Raw genomic sequence first — 18,545 nt, 5'->3', positions numbered from 1 at the left:
ATTAAATAGGGAGTGGAAAGGCTAACCTTAGAAGGGCTGTGACAGAGCTGTTCAACTATATTCTTATGGGGGTCAAATTGTGTTTTGTGACACTCCCTTTTAACGCAGTCTGTGATCCTCATAGAGGGGAACAGAAGGCACGTCCACACTCCAGGGAGTCTCAGCTTTCAGGAATGAGGTCATAATAGCTTATAGCCAAAGCGGTTCACACGCTAGAGACAAATTCATAGGAAGAAAATAAATTCAACATTCCTCACTGGCTTCAGAAACTGCCAGAAGCTTGTGTTTACAACAGAGATCTGTTCTCCTCTACCTTTCCTTGCTGGCAAAGTACCAGGATGTTGTCTATGGTTTTGAATCTAAATTTTAGAGAACTGAATTTGAAAACTGAATCTGAATGCATCTTAGAAGTTGAATTAATGAAACTTTGATCAACTTGAAATGATAGTGTGTAAATTTGATACACAGACAATGAATGCAATATTTAACATATTGACTATATACACCGTTCATCATTGAAAGTTTGTCCTGGCCGAGTCTGAAACTGTTCGGTTTCCATAATCAAAGAGGAAGTTGTGTATCTCTACTTGATACTTGAGGACATTTTGTTTTTGCTACTTTTCAGAATTTTTTTTTTTTCTTCTGAGAAATGTGAAGGGCATCCGTTAAACAGTAAATCAACTTTGTATGGCCTAATTTTAACATTTTATAAATGGTCAATACAGTATCATCATTGAGATGACGCACCAACCATTTTGTTTTCTATTTCTCCTGTCAGGGAACTGCTGCTAAGAAGGAGGGAGAGGAGACCCCTGCCAACACGGAGGGGAAAGGCATCGCCGCACGCATCATTGGACCGTTCAAACCAGTAAGGACCAGGCTGTACTTCCACACTCAACCACTAGGTGGAGCTCTCTATATCAAAACAAGTCTGAAACAAGTCCCAAATGGCACCCTATTCCCTACATAGTGCACTACTTTAGACCGGGCCCATAGGGAATAGGGTATCATTTGGGACGAGACCTGAATGATCCATTTGACCATTGGAGAGAGATCACCTTAGACTAAATCTGTTTACAAGATGTTTGTAAAAACTGTAGCTCAGCTGGTAGAGCACGCCGCTTGTAACGCCAAGGTAGTGGGTTCGATCCCCGGGACCACCCATACACAAAAATGTATGCACGCATGACTGTAAGTCGCTTTGGATAAAAGCGTCTGCTAAATGGCATATTATTATTATTATTATTATTACAACAGTTAAAAGTTGAATTGACCCACTGTGAGATTTAGTTTTCTGTTTCAGGAAGTGAGATGAATTATTTAGATTGGTCAGTGAATAAAAAAGTGTAATTGACTCTTTTTGTTCTTCCTCTCTTCCAGGCTCCGTCGTCCTACAACCCTCAGCGGCCAGTGCCGTACCCCATCCCCCCCTGCAGACCTCACGCCACCATCGCACCAAGTAAGACCACCTTACTGCTCAACACCTACCATAACACAGACCTCCTTACTGCTCAACACCTACCATAACACAGACCTCCTTAATAAACAACACCTACCATAACACAGACCTCCTTAATAAACAACACCTACCATAACACAGACCTCCTTAATAAACAACACCTACCATAACACAGACCACCTTAATACTCAACACCTACCATAACACAGACCTCCTTAATAAACAACACCTACCATAACACAGACCTCCTTAATAAACAACACCTACCATAACACAGACCACCTTAATACTCAACACCTACCATAACACAGACCTCCTTAATAAACAACACCTACCATAACACAGACCTCCTTAATAAACAACACCTACCATAACACAGACCTCCTTAATACTCAACACCTACCATAACACAGACCTCCTTAATAAACAACACCTACCATAACACAGACCTCCTTAATACTCAACACCTACCATAACACAGACCTCCTTAATACTCAACACCTACCATAACACAGACCTCCTTAATAAACAACACCTACCATAACACAGACCTCCTTACTACTCAACACCTACCATAACACAGACCTCCTTAATAAACAACACCTACCATAACACAGACCTCCTTAATAAACAACACCTACCATAACACAGACCTCCTTAATACACAACACCTACCATAACACAGACCTCCTTAATAAACAACACCTACCATAACACAGACCTCCTTAATACTCAACACCTACCATAACACAGACCTCCTTAATGCTCAACACCTACCATAACACAGACCTCCTTAATAAACAACACCTACCATAACACAGACCTCCTTACTGCTCAACACCTACCATAACACAGACCTCCTTAATAAACAACACCTACCATAACACAGACCTCCTTAATACTCAACACCTACCATAACACAGACCACCTTAATAAACAACACCTACCATAACACAGACCACCTTAATACTCAACACCTACCATAACACAGACCACCTTAATAAACAACACCTACCATAACACAGACCTCCTTACTGCTCAACACCTACCATAACACAGACCACCTTAATACTTAACACCTACCATAACACAGACCTCCTTAATACTCAACACCTACCATAACACAGACCACCTTAATAAACAACACCTACCATAACACAGACCTCCTTAATAAACAAAACCTACCATAACACAGACCTCCTTAATAAACAACACCTACCATAACACAGACCTCATTAATAAACAAAACCTACCATAACACAGACCACCTTAATAAACAACACCTACCATAACACAGACCACCTTAATACTCAACACCTACCATAACACAGACCACCTTAATAAACAACACCTACCATAACACAGACCACCTTAATTAACAACACCTACCATAACACCGACCACCTTAATACTCAACACCTACCATAACACAGACCTCCTTAATAAACAACACCTACCATAACACAGACCACCTTAATAAACAACACCTACCATAACACAGACCTCCTTAATACTCAACACCTACCATAACACAGACCACCTTAATAAACAACACCTACCATAACACAGACCACCTTAATTAACAACACCTACCATAACACAGACCTCCTTAATACTCAACACCTACCATAACACAGACCTCCTTAATAAACAACACCTACCATAACACAGACCACCTTAATAAACAACACCTACCATAACACAGACCTCCTTAATACTCAACACCTACCATAACACAGACCACCTTAATAAACAACACCTACCATAACACAGACTACCTTAATACTCAACACCTACCATAACACAGACCTCCTTAATAAACAACACCTACCATAACACAGACCTCCTTAATAAACAACACCTACCATAACACAGACCACCTTAATACTCAACACCTACCATAACACAGACCTCCTTAATTAACAACACCTACCATAACACAGTCCTCCTTAATAAACAACACCTACCATAACACAGACCACCTTAATAAACAACACCTACCATAACACAGACCTCCTTAATAAACAACACCTACCATAACACAGACCTCCTTACTGCTCAACACCTACCATAACACAGACCACCTTACTGCTCAACACCTACCATAACACAGACCTCCTTAATAAACAACACCTACCATAACACAGACCTCCTTAATACTCAACACCTACCATAACACAGACCACCTTAATAAACAACACCTACCATAACACAGACCACCTTAATACTCAACACCTACCATAACACAGACCACCTTAATAAACAACACCTACCATAACACAGACCTCCTTACTGAACAACACCTACCATAACACAGACCACCTTAATACTCAACACCTACCATAACACAGACCTCCTTAATTAACAACACCTACCATAACACAGACCTCCTTAATAAACAACACCTACCATAACACAGACCACCTTAATAAACAACACCTACCATAACACAGACCTCCTTAATAAACAACACCTACCATAACACAGACCTCCTTACTGCTCAACACCTACCATAACACAGACCACCTTACTGCTCAACACCTACCATAACACAGAACTCCTTAATACACAACACCTACCATAACACAGACCTCCTTAATACACAACACCTACCATAACACAGACCACCTTAATAAACAACACCTACCATAACACCGACCACCTTACTGCTCAACACCTACCATAACACAGACCTCCTTAATAAACAACACCTACCATAACACAGACCTCCTTACTGCTCAACACCTACCATAACACAGACCTCCTTAATACTCAACACCTACCATAACACAGACCTCCTTAATACTCAACACCTACCATAACACAGACCTCCTTAATAAACAACACCTACCATAACACAGACCTCCTTAATAAACAACACCTACCATAACACAGACCTCCTTAATAAACAACACCTACCATAACACAGACCTCATTAATAAACAAAACCTACCATAACACAGACCACCTTAATAAACAACACCTACCATAACACAGACCACCTTAATACTCAACACCTACCATAACACAGACCTCCTTAATAAACAACACCTACCATAACACAGACCTCCTTAATAAACAACACCTACCATAACACAGACCACCTTAATACTCAACACCTACCATAACACAGACCTCCTTAATTAACAACACCTACCATAACACAGACCTCCTTAATAAACAAAACCTACCATAACACAGACCTCCTTAATAAACAACACCTACCATAACACAGACCTCATTAATAAACAAAACCTACCATAACACAGACCACCTTAATAAACAACACCTACCATAACACAGACCACCTTAATTAACAACACCTACCATAACACAGACCACCTTAATACTCAACACCTACCATAACACAGACCTCCTTAATACTCAACACCAACCATAACACAGACCACCTTAATAAACAACACCTACCATAACACAGACCTCCTTAATACTCAACACCTACCATAACACAGACCTCCTTAATAAACAACACCTACCATAACACAGACCACCTTAATACTCAACACCTACCATAACACAGACCTCCTTAATACTCAACACCTACCATAACACAGACCACCTTAATAAACAACACCTACCATAACACAGACCACCTTAATAAACAACACCTACCATAACACAGACCTCCTTAATAAACAACACCTACCATAACACAGACCTCCTTAATACTCAACACCAACCATAACACAGACCACCTTAATAAACAACACCTACCATAACACAGACCACCTTAATACTCAACACCTACCATAACACAGACCTCCTTAATAAACAACACCTACCATAACACAGACCTCCTTAATAAACAACACCTACCATAACACAGACCACCTTAATACTCAACAACTACCATAACACAGACCTCCTTAATTAACAACACCTACCATAACACAGACCTCCTTAATAAACAACACCTACCATAACACAGACCACCTTAATAAACAACACCTACCATAACACAGACCTCCTTAATAAACAACACCTACCATAACACAGACCACCTTAATAAACAACACCTACCATAACACATACCTCCTTAATAAACAACACCTACCATAACACAGACCTCCTTAATAAACAACACCTACCATAACACAGACCACCTTAATAAACAACACCTACCATAACACAGACCTCCTTAATAAACAACACCTACCATAACACAGACCTCCTTAATACTCAACACCTACCATAACACAGACCACCTTAATAAACAACACCTACCATAACACAGACCACCTTAATACTCAACACCTACCATAACACAGACCTCCTTAATAAACAACACCTACCATAACACAGACCTCCTTAATAAACAACACCTACCATAACACAGACCACCTTAATACTCAACACCTACCATAACACAGACCTCCTTAATTAACAACACCTACCATAACACAGACCTCCTTAATAAACAACACCTACCATAACAGACCACCTTAATAAACAACACCTACCATAACACAGACCTCATTAATAAACAACACCTACCATAACACAGACCTCATTAATAAACAACACCTACCATAACACAGACCACCTTAATTAACAACACCTACCATAACACAGACCACCTTAATTAACAACACCTACCATAACACAGACCTCCTTAATAAACAACACCTACCATAACACAGACCTCCTTAATAAACAACACCTACCATAACACAGACCACCTTAATTAACAACACCTACCATAACACAGACCACCTTAATAAACAACACCTACCATAACACAGACCTCCTTAATTAACAACACCTACCATAACACAGACCACCTTAATAAACAACACCTACCATAACACAGACCTCCTTAATAAACAACACCTACCATAACACAGACCTCCTTAATAAACTACACCTACCATAACACAGACCTCCTTAATAAACAACACTTATCATAACACAGACCTCCTTACTGCTCAACACCTACCATAACACAGACCTCCTTAATAAACAACACCTACCATAACACAGACCTCCTTAATACTCAACACCTACCATAACACAGACCACCTTAATAAACAACACCTACCATAACACAGACCACCTTAATAAACAACACCTACCATAACCATCTTACTGACAAGACAGACCAACCACAACATTGACCGTGTGCAGTAGATCACAATAAAACATCTAGAATTGTCGGGAAAGGAACAGAAAATGTGGTGAGAGGTGATAGGACGACCACTCGCTGAGCACGGCCAATGTTCCTGTTGGTCCGTCTCGCCCTTAACATAGACCTCCTCACCTCAGTGCCTTCTGTAACAGATAACGGAGAGATCAGGAAAGGAAGGAGAGAGTGATAGTCTTAACTCCAGTTGGTCCTCTGTAGCTCAGCTGGTAGAGCGCGGCGCTTGTTAACGCCAGGGTAGTGGGGTTCGATCCCCGGGACCACCCATACGTAAAAATGTATGCACACATGACTGTAAGTCGCTTTGGATAAAAGCGTCTGCTAAATGGCATATTATTATTATTATTATTATTATTATTATTATTATTATTATTATATCTGAGTTCTGTACCTCTCAGTATGCTCTGAGTTCAAACAGACATCAGCCTTGACGTGGCACAGTAGGGTGTGTGTGTGTGTGTGTGTGTGTGTGTGTGTGTGTGTGTGTGTGTGTGTGTGTGTGTGTGTAGCGGTGTTAATGTGTTGCCATGCGTCTCAGGTAGGTACAACAACGCAGGGCTGGTATCAGTGGGCGGGGTCATTACGTCCAGCGTTCTACCCCCACCCTACAGCGCCAGCACCAAGTCCACAGGTACGACCGGGGGGTGAGGGGGTGTGGGACAGAGAGAGAGATAGAGACTGTGTGTTGGTGTGTGAGAGAGAGAGTCTGTGTGTGTGTGTGTGTGTGTGTGTGTGTGTGTGTGTGTGTGTGTGTGTGTGTGTGTGCGCCTGCCTGCGTGTGTGTGTGAGAATTGGCGTCTCTCTTAGCTTGCTGCCTAACCTCCTGGCTTATCTGCACTTGTCAGAGGAAGCTATCATTGGAACTGTAAAGATCAGTCTGTCTGTATGTATCCCTTACATCTCCATGGCTACCAGCTTCACCACCACCAACTGTGCTAGGTGGAGTGAGAAATGACATGGAGGGTTATTAATTAACCAGCTGACACAGTGTCTTAGACCTCACTTCTCTGTTTCCTGTTCTAATAGAGGGTTATTAATTAACCAGCTGACACAGTGTCTTAAACCTCACTTCTCTGTTTCCTGTTTCCTGTTTCCTGTTCTAATAGAAGGTTATTGGATAACCAACTGACACAGTGTCTTAGACCTCACCTCTCTGTTTCCTGTTTCCTGTTCTAATAGAAGGTTATTGGTTAACCAGCTGACACAGTGTCTTAGACCTCACCTCTCTGTTTCCTGTTTCCTGTTCTAATAGAGGGTTATTAATTAACCAGCTGACACAGTGTCTTAGACCTCACTTCTCTGTTTCCTGTTTCCTGTTCTAATAGAAGGTTATTAATTAACCAGCTGACACAGTGTCTTAGACCTCACTTCTCTGTTTCCTGTTTCCTGTTCTAATAGAGGGTTATTAATTAACCAGCTGACACAGTGTCTTAGACCTCACTTCTCTGTTTCCTGTTTCCTGTTCTAATAGAGGGTTATTAATTAACCAGCTGACACAGTGTCTTAGACCTCACTTCTCTGTTTCCTGTTTCCTGTTCTAATAGAAGGTTATTAATTAACCAGCTGACACAGTGTCTTAGACCTCACTTCTCTGTTTCCTGTTTCCTGTTCTAATAGAAGGTTATTAATTAACCAGCTGACACAGTGTCTTAGACCTCACCTCTCTGTTTCCTGTTTCCTGTTCTAATAGAGGGTTATTAATTAACCAGCTGACACAGTGTCTTAGACCTCACCTCTCTGTTTCCTGTTTCCTGTTCTAATAGAAGGTTATTTGTTAACCAGCTGACACAGTGTCTTCAACCTCACCTCTCTGTTTCCTGTTTCCTGTTCTAATAGAAGGTTATTGGTTAACCAGCTGACACAGTGTCTTAGACCTCACTTCTCTGTTTCCTGTTTCCTGTTCTAATAGAGGGTTATTAATTAACCATCTGACACAGTGTCTTAGACCTCACCTCTCTGTTTCCTGTTTCCTGTTCTAATAGAAGGTTATTGGTTAACCAGCTGACACAGTGTCTTAGACCTCACCTCTCTGTTTCCTGTTTCCTGTTCTAATAGAAGGTTATTGGTTAACCAGCTGACACAGTGTCTTAAACCTCACTTCTCTGTTTCCTGTTTCCTGTTCTAATAGAAGGTTATTAGTTAACCAGCTGACACAGTGTCTTAAACCTCACTTCTCTGTTTCCTGTTTCCTGTCTTAGACCTCACCTCTCTGTTTCCTGTTTCCTGTTCTAATAAAAGGTTATTGGTTAACCAGCTGACAGTGTCTTAGACCTCACCTCTCTGTTTCCTGTTTCCTGTTCTAATAGAAGGTTATTGGTTAACCAGCTGACACAGTGTCTTAGACCTCACCTCTCTGTTTCCTGTTTCCTGTTCTAATAGAAGGTTATTGGTTAACCAGCTGACGCAGTGTCTTAAACCTCACCTCTCTGTTTCCTGTTTCCTGTTCTAATAGAGGGTTATTGGTTAACCAACTGACACAGTGTCTTAGACCTCACCTCTCTGTTTCCTGTTTCCTGTTCTAATAGAGGGTTATTAATTAACCAGCTGACACAGTGTCTTAAACCTCACTTCTCTGTTTCCTGTTTCCTGTCTTAGACCTCACCTCTCTGTTTCCTGTTTCCTGTTCTAATAAAAGGTTATTGGTTAACCAGCTGACACAGTGTCTTAGACCTCACCTCTCTGTTTCCTGTTTCCTGTTCTAATAGAAGGTTATTGGTTAACCAGCTGACACAGTGTCTTAGACCTCACCTCTCTGTTTCCTGTTTCCTGTTTCCTGTTCTAATAGAAGGTTATTGGTTAACCAGCTGACACAGTGTCTTAGACCTCACCTCTCTGTTTCCTGTTTCCTGTTCTAATAGAAGGTTATTGGTTAACCAGCTGACACAGTGTCTTAGACCTCACCTCTCTGTTTCCTGTTTCCTGTTCTAATAGAAGGTTATTGGTTAACCAGCTGACACAGTGTCTTCAACCTCACCTCTCTGTTTCCTGTTCTAATAGAATGTTATTGGTTAACCAGCTGACACAGTGTCTTAGACCTCACCTCTCTGTTTCCTGTTTCCTGTGTCCTGTTCTAAGTGGAAATAATCATAACAAACTAGATAACGCAAATACTCATCAGGTTCGAGACTCAAATGGTACCATATTCCCTCTATATTGCACTATATTTGACGAGAGTCCTATGTGCCTTGGTTAAAAGTAGTGCACTATATAGGGAATAGGGTGTCATCTGATACACTATATAGGGAATAGGGTGCCATCTGATACACTGTTCTGGCTTGCTGGCTGAAGGGGGGGGTTGCTAGGCTACAGTCGGTAGCGTTCTGGCTGCTTCCTGCTTGCTTGCTCACTCACTCTCTCTCTCTCTTTTAATGCACAAGAAATACAGTTAAAAGAAGATGGAACATGATAGCCTACTGTTAGGAGTTGTCTTCTAGCCTGGTCCCAGATCTGTTTATGTTACGCCAATCACAATAGCGGTTGTCAAGATGACCAAACAGATCTGGGACCAGGCTAGTTGTCTTGTTGCCTGAAATCCAAACCTGTTTTGTGCTAATATTCCACAATGTTTGGCATATGACACAGAGTCACAAGGAGTGGATTGTTGCCACAAACAGATCTGGTACAAGGCTAGCTTGTGTTATTAATCTTGATGTTTTTCTGTGTCTCCAGGCTACGCCAGACCTGCCAATCAACAACAGCACCCCGTCACAGGTGTCAACTCCACGGCCCTCCCATCTCCCCTCGGCTCTGCCCCAGTCCCTCCCCTGCCCTCCCCCTCTCACCCCACCCCCACCACCCCCATCACCCCTGTGTTCCCTGGCAAGGTCCCCTCCCAGAACCCTCTAGCCCCCTCTCCCTCCCCCGCCCCCTCTCCCTCCGTCATCAAAGGGGGTCCCCTCCCATCCGGTTCCCCCCACCTGCCCCCCACCACCCCCTCCGTCATTAAGGCTCACACCCCGTCAGGTACCCCCTCCGGTACCCCCGGTCCCCACCACCCAGGGGCGTTCTCCTCCTCTCCCTTCCATGCCGGTGCCTCTCGGTCAGACACCCCGACCCCAAGGACTCCCCTCCCTGACCCCCTCCCTCAGGGTACCCCTGTGGGCCTTCCTCAGTACAGCCCCCAGACAGGCCCTGCCTTCCCTGGCCTGCCCGCATACCAGACCACCCCGTCTGGGTCAGTGATCCGCAGCTATCCCCCGTCCTCCACCTCGGCCCCCAGCCCCAAGCCCTCCCCGGCCCTGTCCGGCCAGGCCCAGGCGTCCTTCTACAGCGAGCAGCACCGCGGCCCATTGGCTAGAACCGGAGGGGGGACAGGCAGTGGCAGTAACAGCCCAGTCCCCTCTGCCTTTAAAGGCCCTTCCCGTGCGGGTACTCCCTCCCTCAGCTCTCTGGTGATGCCTGGTGGATCAGCAGCCCTAGCCCGCTCCCTGGCTCTGTCCCACCCCTCTGCATCCCCACAGGGCTCCCTCCCCAGCCCTGCTGCTATGGCCAGCCTCCAGGCCCTCTCCTCAGGCCCGGCTACCCCCCACTACCCCGGCCTCTCCCCCTTCCCCTCCTCCCTGTCCTCCATGACCCCCACCTCCCACCCCCAGACCTCCATGGCCTACCCAGGCCTGGCTCACAGCGTAACCCCAAGCGGAGCCTCTCCCTTTGGGATGGGTCTGACCACCGCCCCTTCTATCTTCCCGGGGCTGGCTCCAGGGCCCAGTCCGGGGGGGTTTCCAGGGTTTGGGGGTTCAGGGGGACCGGGGGCGGGGAGCCCCGTCCTGTCCTCCTTCATGGGTGCCGGGGCGTCCGTAGCAACCGTAGCCCCTCTCCATTCGGCGGCGGCCGTGGCGGCGGCAGCAGGAGGTCCGTCCTCCTCTCCCGTTCTACCAGGCTTCGCCTCTGCTTTCAGCTCCAACTTCCAGCCTGGGTGAGAGAGAGACTGTGTGTGTGTGTGTGTGTGTGTGTGTGTGTGTGTGTGTGTGTGTGTGTGTGTGTGTGTGTGTGTGTGTGTGTGTGTGTGTGTGTGTGTGTGTGTGTGTGTGTGTGTGTGTGTGTGCGTGTGAGCGCCTGCCTGCCTGCGTCCCCGAGCCGGTATGACAGTTTTCTACGTGCGTGTGTCAGCATTGTGACTGATTTTTAAAGAATGTGATGACATTTTCTAGATCGTTACAGATGGAGAATGCGAACGATGTCCCTTGATGCTTTAGATAAAACCCTAATCTCAGAACTCAGGTCCGAGTGATCATGTAACTAGATACTATTAACCTTAACCCTACTGGGTGGGAAATGACTTTTTTTAGCTGTAAACCGTCCAGTAATGATTTATACTAGCTTTAGAAACATATGACTCTATACACTACCTGACCAAAAGTATGTGGACACCTTGCTTGTCGAACATCATTCCAAAATCATGGGCATTAATATGGAGTTGGTCCCCCCCTTTGCTGCTATAACAGCCTCCACTCTTCTGGGAAAGCTTTCCACTAGATGTTGGAACATTGCTGCGGGGACTTGCTTCCATTCAGCCACAAGAGCATTAGTGAGGTCGGGCACTGATGTTGGGTGATTAGGCCTGGCTCGTAGTTGGCGTTCCAATTCATCCCAAAGATGGGGTTGAGGTCAGGGCTCTGTGCAGGCCAGTCAAGTTCTTCCACACCGATCTCTACAAACCATTTCGTTATGGACTGTCGGACTGCCAGATGGTGATTCATCACTCTAGAGAACGTGTTTCCACTGCTCCAGAGTCCAATGGCGGCGAGCTTTACACCACTCCAGCCGACGCTGTTCGGCCATGGAAACCCATTTCATGAAGCTCCCGACGAACAGTTATTGTGCTGACGTTGCTTCCAGAGGCAGTTTGGAACTCGGTAGTGAGTGTTGCAACCGAGGACAGACAATTTTTACGCGTTACACCCTTCTTCACTCATGGGTGCCGTTCTGTGAGCTTGTGTGGCCTACCACTTCGCGGCTGAGCCGTTGTTGCTCCTAGACGTTTGTACTTCACAATAACAGCACTTACAGTTGACCGGGGCAGCTCTAGCAGGGCAGAACGTTGATGAACTGACTTGTTGGAAAGGTGGCATCCTATGACGGTGCCACGTTGAAAGTCCCTGAGCTCTTCAGTAAGGCCATTCTACTGCCAATGTTTGTCTATGGAGATTGCATGGCGGTGTGCTCGATTTTATACACCTGTCAGCAACAGGTGTGGCTGAAATAGTCGAGTCCACTCATTTGAAGGGGTGTCCACATACCAATGTATCTGTGGATGTGTCAGTCTAGATAACTTTATCCTAGTGAACTGTATCAGTGGATGGGTCAGCCTAGAGAACTGTATCAGTGGATGGGTCAGCCTAGAGAACTGTATCCTAGAGAACTGTATCAGTGGATGGGTCAGCCTAGAGAACTGTATCAGTGGATGGGTCAGCCTAGAGAACTGTATCCTAGAGAACTGTATCAGTGGATGGGTCAGCCTAGAGAACTGTATCAGTGGATGGGTCAGCCTAGAGAACTGTATCAGTGGATGGGTCAGCCTAGAGAACGGTATCAGTGGATGGGTCAGCCTAGAGAACTGTATCAGTGGATGGGTCAGCCTAGAGAACGGTATCAGTGGATGGGTCAGCCTAGAGAACGGTATCAGTGGATGGGTCAGCCTAGAGAACGGTATCAGTGGATGGGTCAGCCTAGAGAACTGTATCAGTGGATGGGTCAGCCTAGAGAACTGTATCAGTGGATGGGTCAGCCTAGAGAACGGTATCAGTGGATGGGTCAGCCTAGAGAACTGTATCAGTGGATGGGTCAGCCTAGAGAACTGTATCAGTGGATGGGTCAGCCTAGAGAACGGTATCAGTGGATGGGTCAGCCTAGAGAACGGTATCAGTGGATGGGTCAGCCTAGAGAACTGTATCAGTGGATGGGTCAGCCTAGAGAACGGTATCAGTGGATGGGTCAGCCTAGAGAACGGTATCAGTGGATGGGTCAGCCTAGAGAACGGTATCAGTGGATGGGTCAGCCTAGAGAACGGTATCAGTGGATGGGTCAGCCTAGAGAACTGTATCAGTGGATGGGTCAGCCTAGAGAACTGTATCAGTGGATGGGTCAGCCTAGAGAACTGTATCAGTGGATGGGTCAGCCTAGAGAACGGTATCAGTGGATGGGTCAGCCTAGAGAACTGTATCAGTGGATGGGTCAGCCTAGAGATAACTCTGTGGAACCTCATGCCAATGATTCCGACTATATACCATACATGGAGGTTCTGTCACAACTGGCACCCTATTGGCTACATAGTGCACTACTATACCCATGGTCTAATGTAGTGCACTATAAAGGGAATATGGTGCTATTTGGGACTCAAGCAGAGTGGCTGATATACAGGGTACAAGTCATCTCTACTACTTTCCATTAGGTCTTTTACAACATCATCATTATAACACTGTCCGAAGTCCAGCTCCTCTGTTTTATAACAGCATTTAGTAAGTAGTCAAGGTTTATGATGCTAGTCTATCTCCTGTTTCTGTAGTGAGACAGCTTGATGTACAGTACACCCCCTGGACAGGACACTAGTATATTTCCCTAAATCTATCTCCTTAATGCTGAGTGCCAAGCAGAGATTTATTTTTTAGTTTAGTTTATTTGCACATTGTCAAAGTACAGCTCTTCCTCTGCAACAGTGTTCGCGTCTCGTTTAGGTCCAATTTATTTAATTTTAACAGTTGAACTTAAAATATAGACTACATGGTCAGAAGTATGTAGACACCTGCTCGTCGAACATCTCATTCCAAAATCATTGGCATTAGTATGGAGTTGGTCCCCCCCATTTGCTGCTATAACAGCCTCCACTCTTCTGGGAAGGCTTTCCACTAGATGTTGGAACATTGCTCTGGGGACTTGTTTCCATTTCGGGCGATTAGGCCTGGCTCGCAGTCAGTCTACAAATTAATCCCAAAGGTGTTCGATGGGGTTGAGAACAGGGCTCTGTGCAGGCCAGTCAAGTTCTTCCACACCAATCTCGACAACTCATTTCGTTATGGACCTCGCGTTGTGCACGGGGGCATTGTCATGCCCGAAACAGGAAAGGGCCTTCCCCAAACTGTTGCCACAAAGTTGTAAGCACAGAATCGTCTAGAATTGTATGCTGTAGCGTTAAGATTTTCCATCACTGGAACTAAGGGGCCTAGCTCGAACCATGAAAAACATCCCCAGACCATTATTCCTCCTCCACCAAACTTTACAGTTGGCACTATGCATTTGGGGCAGGTAGCGTTCTCCTGGCATCCACCAAACCCAGATTCGTCCTTCGGACTGCCAGATGGTGAAGCGTGATTCATCACTCCAGAGAACGTGTTTCCACTGCTCCAGAGTCCGATGGCTGCGAGCTTTACACCACTCCAGCCGACGCTTGGCATTACGCATGGTGATCTTAGACTTGTGTGTGGCTGCTCTGCCATGGAAACCCATTTCATGAAGCTCCCGATGAACAGTTATTGTGCTGACGTTGCTTCCAGAGGCAGTTTGGAACTCGGTAGTGAGTGTTGCAACCGAGGACAGACGATTTTTACGCGCTTCAGCAATCGGTGGTCCCGTTCTGTGAGCTTGTGTGGCCTACCACTTCACGGCTGAGCCGTTGTTGCTCCTAGACGTTTTCTCTTCACAATAAGGGGGGGGGGGGTGTAAGGCTGCTGTCGTCACGGTGAATCTAGGTGAATTATTACAGCCATATAATGTTATCTAGCGCAGGCCAAAGTCTAGCTGGATAAGACCTAGTCTGGCACTGGCCTCACCCTCTTTGTACATTTCTACACTTAAGAATGCAGGTGAAGGTTATTGTAGGAGTTGAGTCGACCTTGGGAAACGAGAAACCGCATAAAGGCTCCGAGAAGGGTTGGGGTCAAGTTCCATTTCAACTCGGTGAGCTCGAGAGATGAATTAAAATTCAAGGAATTGAAAAGTCTTATAGTCTTGTTGTCCAATGTGGATTGTTCAAGTTACATTTCAGTTCACTGGAAATTGACTGAATTCAAGGGGCAATCAGCAGTTGCTACATCCATTTTTGGACTTATAAATGAATGGTATGTGTAGCCTACCATATGAGCTTGTTTTACTCCAATGTTTGTAAACACAGTGTAAGGGAATACACTTTGTTATTGTTTCAACTGCTGATTGGCCCTTTTAACAATGTGACCTGTACGCTCTCGTTGGCTGGCCCTCACTACACGTTTGTCGCCAAACCCACTGGCTCCAGGCCATCTATAAATCACTGCTAGGCAAATCCCCGTCTTATCTTAGCTCATTGGTCACCATAGCAACACCCACCCGTAGTATGCGCTCCAGCGGGTATATCTCACTGGTCATTCCCAAAGCCAACACCTCCTTTGGCCGCCATTCCTTCCAGTTCTCTGCTGCCAATGACTGGAACGAACTGCAAAAATCTCTGAAGCTGGAGACTCTTATCTCCCTCACTAACTTTAAGCGTCAGTTGTCAGAGCACCTTACCGATCACTGCACCTGTACACAGCCCATCTGAAATTAGCCCACCCAACTACCTCATCCCCATATTGTTATTTATTTTGCTCATTTGCACCCCAGTATCTCTATTTGCACATCATCTTCTGCACATCTATCATTCCAGTGTTAATACTAAATTGTAATTATTTTGCACTATGGCCTATTTATTGCCTTACCTCCATAACTTACTACATTTGCACACACTGTATATATATTTTCTGTTGTATTTTTTGACTTTATGTTTTTGTTTTACCCATATGTAACTCTGTTGTTGTTTTTATCACACTGCTTTGCTTTATCTTGGCCAGGTCGCAGTTGTAAATGAGAACTTGTTCTCAACTGGCTTCTTACCTGGTTAAATAAAGGTGAAATAAATATTTAAAAAATCCTAACAGTCCTATATGCCTCTGTCTCTCTCTGTCTCTCTCTGTCTCTCTCTCTCTCTCTCTCTCTCTCTCTCTCTCTCTCTCTCTCTCTCTGTGTCTCTCTCTCTGTCTCTCTCTCTCTCTCTCTCTCTCTCTGTGTCTCTCTCTCTCTGTGTCTCTCTCTCTCTCTGTGTCTCTCTCTCTGTCTCTCTCTCTCTTTGTTCCCTCCCAGGCTGTCTAGTGGCCTCCAGCCTCCAGGTGGCGCTGCGTTCCCTGGCCTGTTGTCTTTCCCTGGCATGCCAGGCTTCTCCCCCTCCCCCAGCCAACTACACAACCCTGCCATGCAGTCAGCCCTGCTACAGGTCTACACACACAAAACACACACAAAACACACGCAAAACACACGCAAAACACACGCAAAACACACGCACACAAAACACACGCAAAACACACACAAAACGCACGCAAAACACACGCACGCAAAACACACGCACACAAAACACACGCAAAACACACGCACACAAAACACACGCAAAACACACGCAAAACACACGCAAAACACACACAAAACACACACAAAACACACATACTACACACAGAAATGCAAATATTGTATGATGATTGTATTGTAACTGTCATTGTCTCTCTGTCCTGTGTTCCAGGCCCACTCTGCGTCTGTATTAGAGGGTTATACCACCTATCCCCCTGGACCTGGCAACCCATTCCCCTTACAACCTGGCAACCTGCACCCCTCCCAGCTGGGTTGGCAGTGACTCTAACACTCGTACGCAAAACACACAATACCCGAAACACACACACACACACACACACACACACACACTTACACACGCTCTCACACTCAGTCAAAGTCGACTTGGGGTCAACTTGTATCCCCTCCACTCACTACAACCTGCCAAGACTGTTTACATCCTTTGTTTGGGCTTTTTTGACTCCGTCAATGAACTAAAAGAAGAGGAACTGGAGAGACTTCTAGTCAGAAACATCTGAGGACTGAATCGTTCGTGAGACAAACTTCACAACAGACAAATCATTTAATTGAAAAGGCGTTATTGAAAGCTTTGTTGTCACTGTAAACAGAGTGGACAACGGTTTACCAGAGGATGGTGACAGACGAACTTCCCCACAGACAGGAGAGGGGAAAAGGTCTATTCAGTCTGTCCACAAGCCAGCTCTCTGTCTGTCAAGACCAGGTCTATTGTAGATCTATCTGATGATCTGTCTGTCTCACTGTAGATCTATCTGATGATCTATCTGTCTCACTGTAGATCTATCTGATATTCTATCTGTCTCACTGTAGATCTATCTGATATTCTATCTGTCTCACTGTAGATCTATCTGATATTCTATCTGTCTCACTGTAGATCTATCTGATGATCTGTCTCACTGTAGATCTATCTGATGATCTATCTGTCTCACTGTAGATCCATCTGATATTCTATCTGTCTCACTGTAGATCTATCTGATGATCTATCTGTCTCACTGTAGATCTATTTCATATTCTATCTGTCTCACTGTAGATCTATCTGATGATCTGTCTCACTGTAGATCTATCTGATAATCTGTCTCACTGTAGATCTATCTGATATTCTATCTGTCTCACTGTAGATCTATCTGATGATCTGTCTCACTGTAGATCTATCTGATGATCTATCTGTCTCACTGTAGATCTATCTGATATTCTATCTGTCTCACTGTAGATCTATCTGATGATCTGTCTCACTGTAGATCTATCTGATATTCTATCTGTCTCACTGTAGATCTATTTCATATTCTATCTGTCTCACTGTAGATCTATCTGATATTCTATCTGTCTCACTGTAGATCTATCTGATATTCTGTCTGTCTCACTGTAGATCTATCTGATGATCTGTCTCACTGTAGATCTATCTGATATTCTATCTGTCTCACTGTAGATCTATCTGATGATCTGTCTCACTGTAGATCTATCTGATGATCTGTCTCACTGTAGATCTATCTGATATTCTATCTGTCTCACTGTAGATCTATCTGATGATCTGTCTCACTGTAGATCTATCTGATGATCTGTCTG

General features: G+C 44.7%; 1 protein-coding gene across 1 annotated transcript in view; it reads left to right on the top strand.

The window, feature by feature from the left end:
- proser1 (proline and serine rich 1) overlaps positions 1-18,047 on the top strand; it is a 41,886-nt gene extending 23,839 nt beyond the window's left edge. Inside the window, exons 7-12 of the mRNA XM_045207952.1 lie at positions 779-868; positions 1,381-1,459; positions 7,159-7,251; positions 10,290-11,535; positions 16,707-16,836; positions 17,137-18,047. Of these exons, the coding sequence (XP_045063887.1) occupies positions 779-868; positions 1,381-1,459; positions 7,159-7,251; positions 10,290-11,535; positions 16,707-16,836; positions 17,137-17,247 (1,749 nt within the window). The 3' untranslated portion in view covers positions 17,248-18,047. The remainder of the gene's footprint in view (positions 1-778; positions 869-1,380; positions 1,460-7,158; positions 7,252-10,289; positions 11,536-16,706; positions 16,837-17,136) is intronic.
- Positions 18,048-18,545: the final 498 nt, after the last annotated feature.

The sequence above is a fragment of the Coregonus clupeaformis genome, chromosome 27, assembly GCF_020615455.1.
Source record: "Coregonus clupeaformis isolate EN_2021a chromosome 27, ASM2061545v1, whole genome shotgun sequence".
NCBI classification, from domain to species: domain Eukaryota; kingdom Metazoa; phylum Chordata; class Actinopteri; order Salmoniformes; family Salmonidae; genus Coregonus; species Coregonus clupeaformis.
This window is presented reverse-complemented; position numbering and strand designations above follow the sequence as displayed.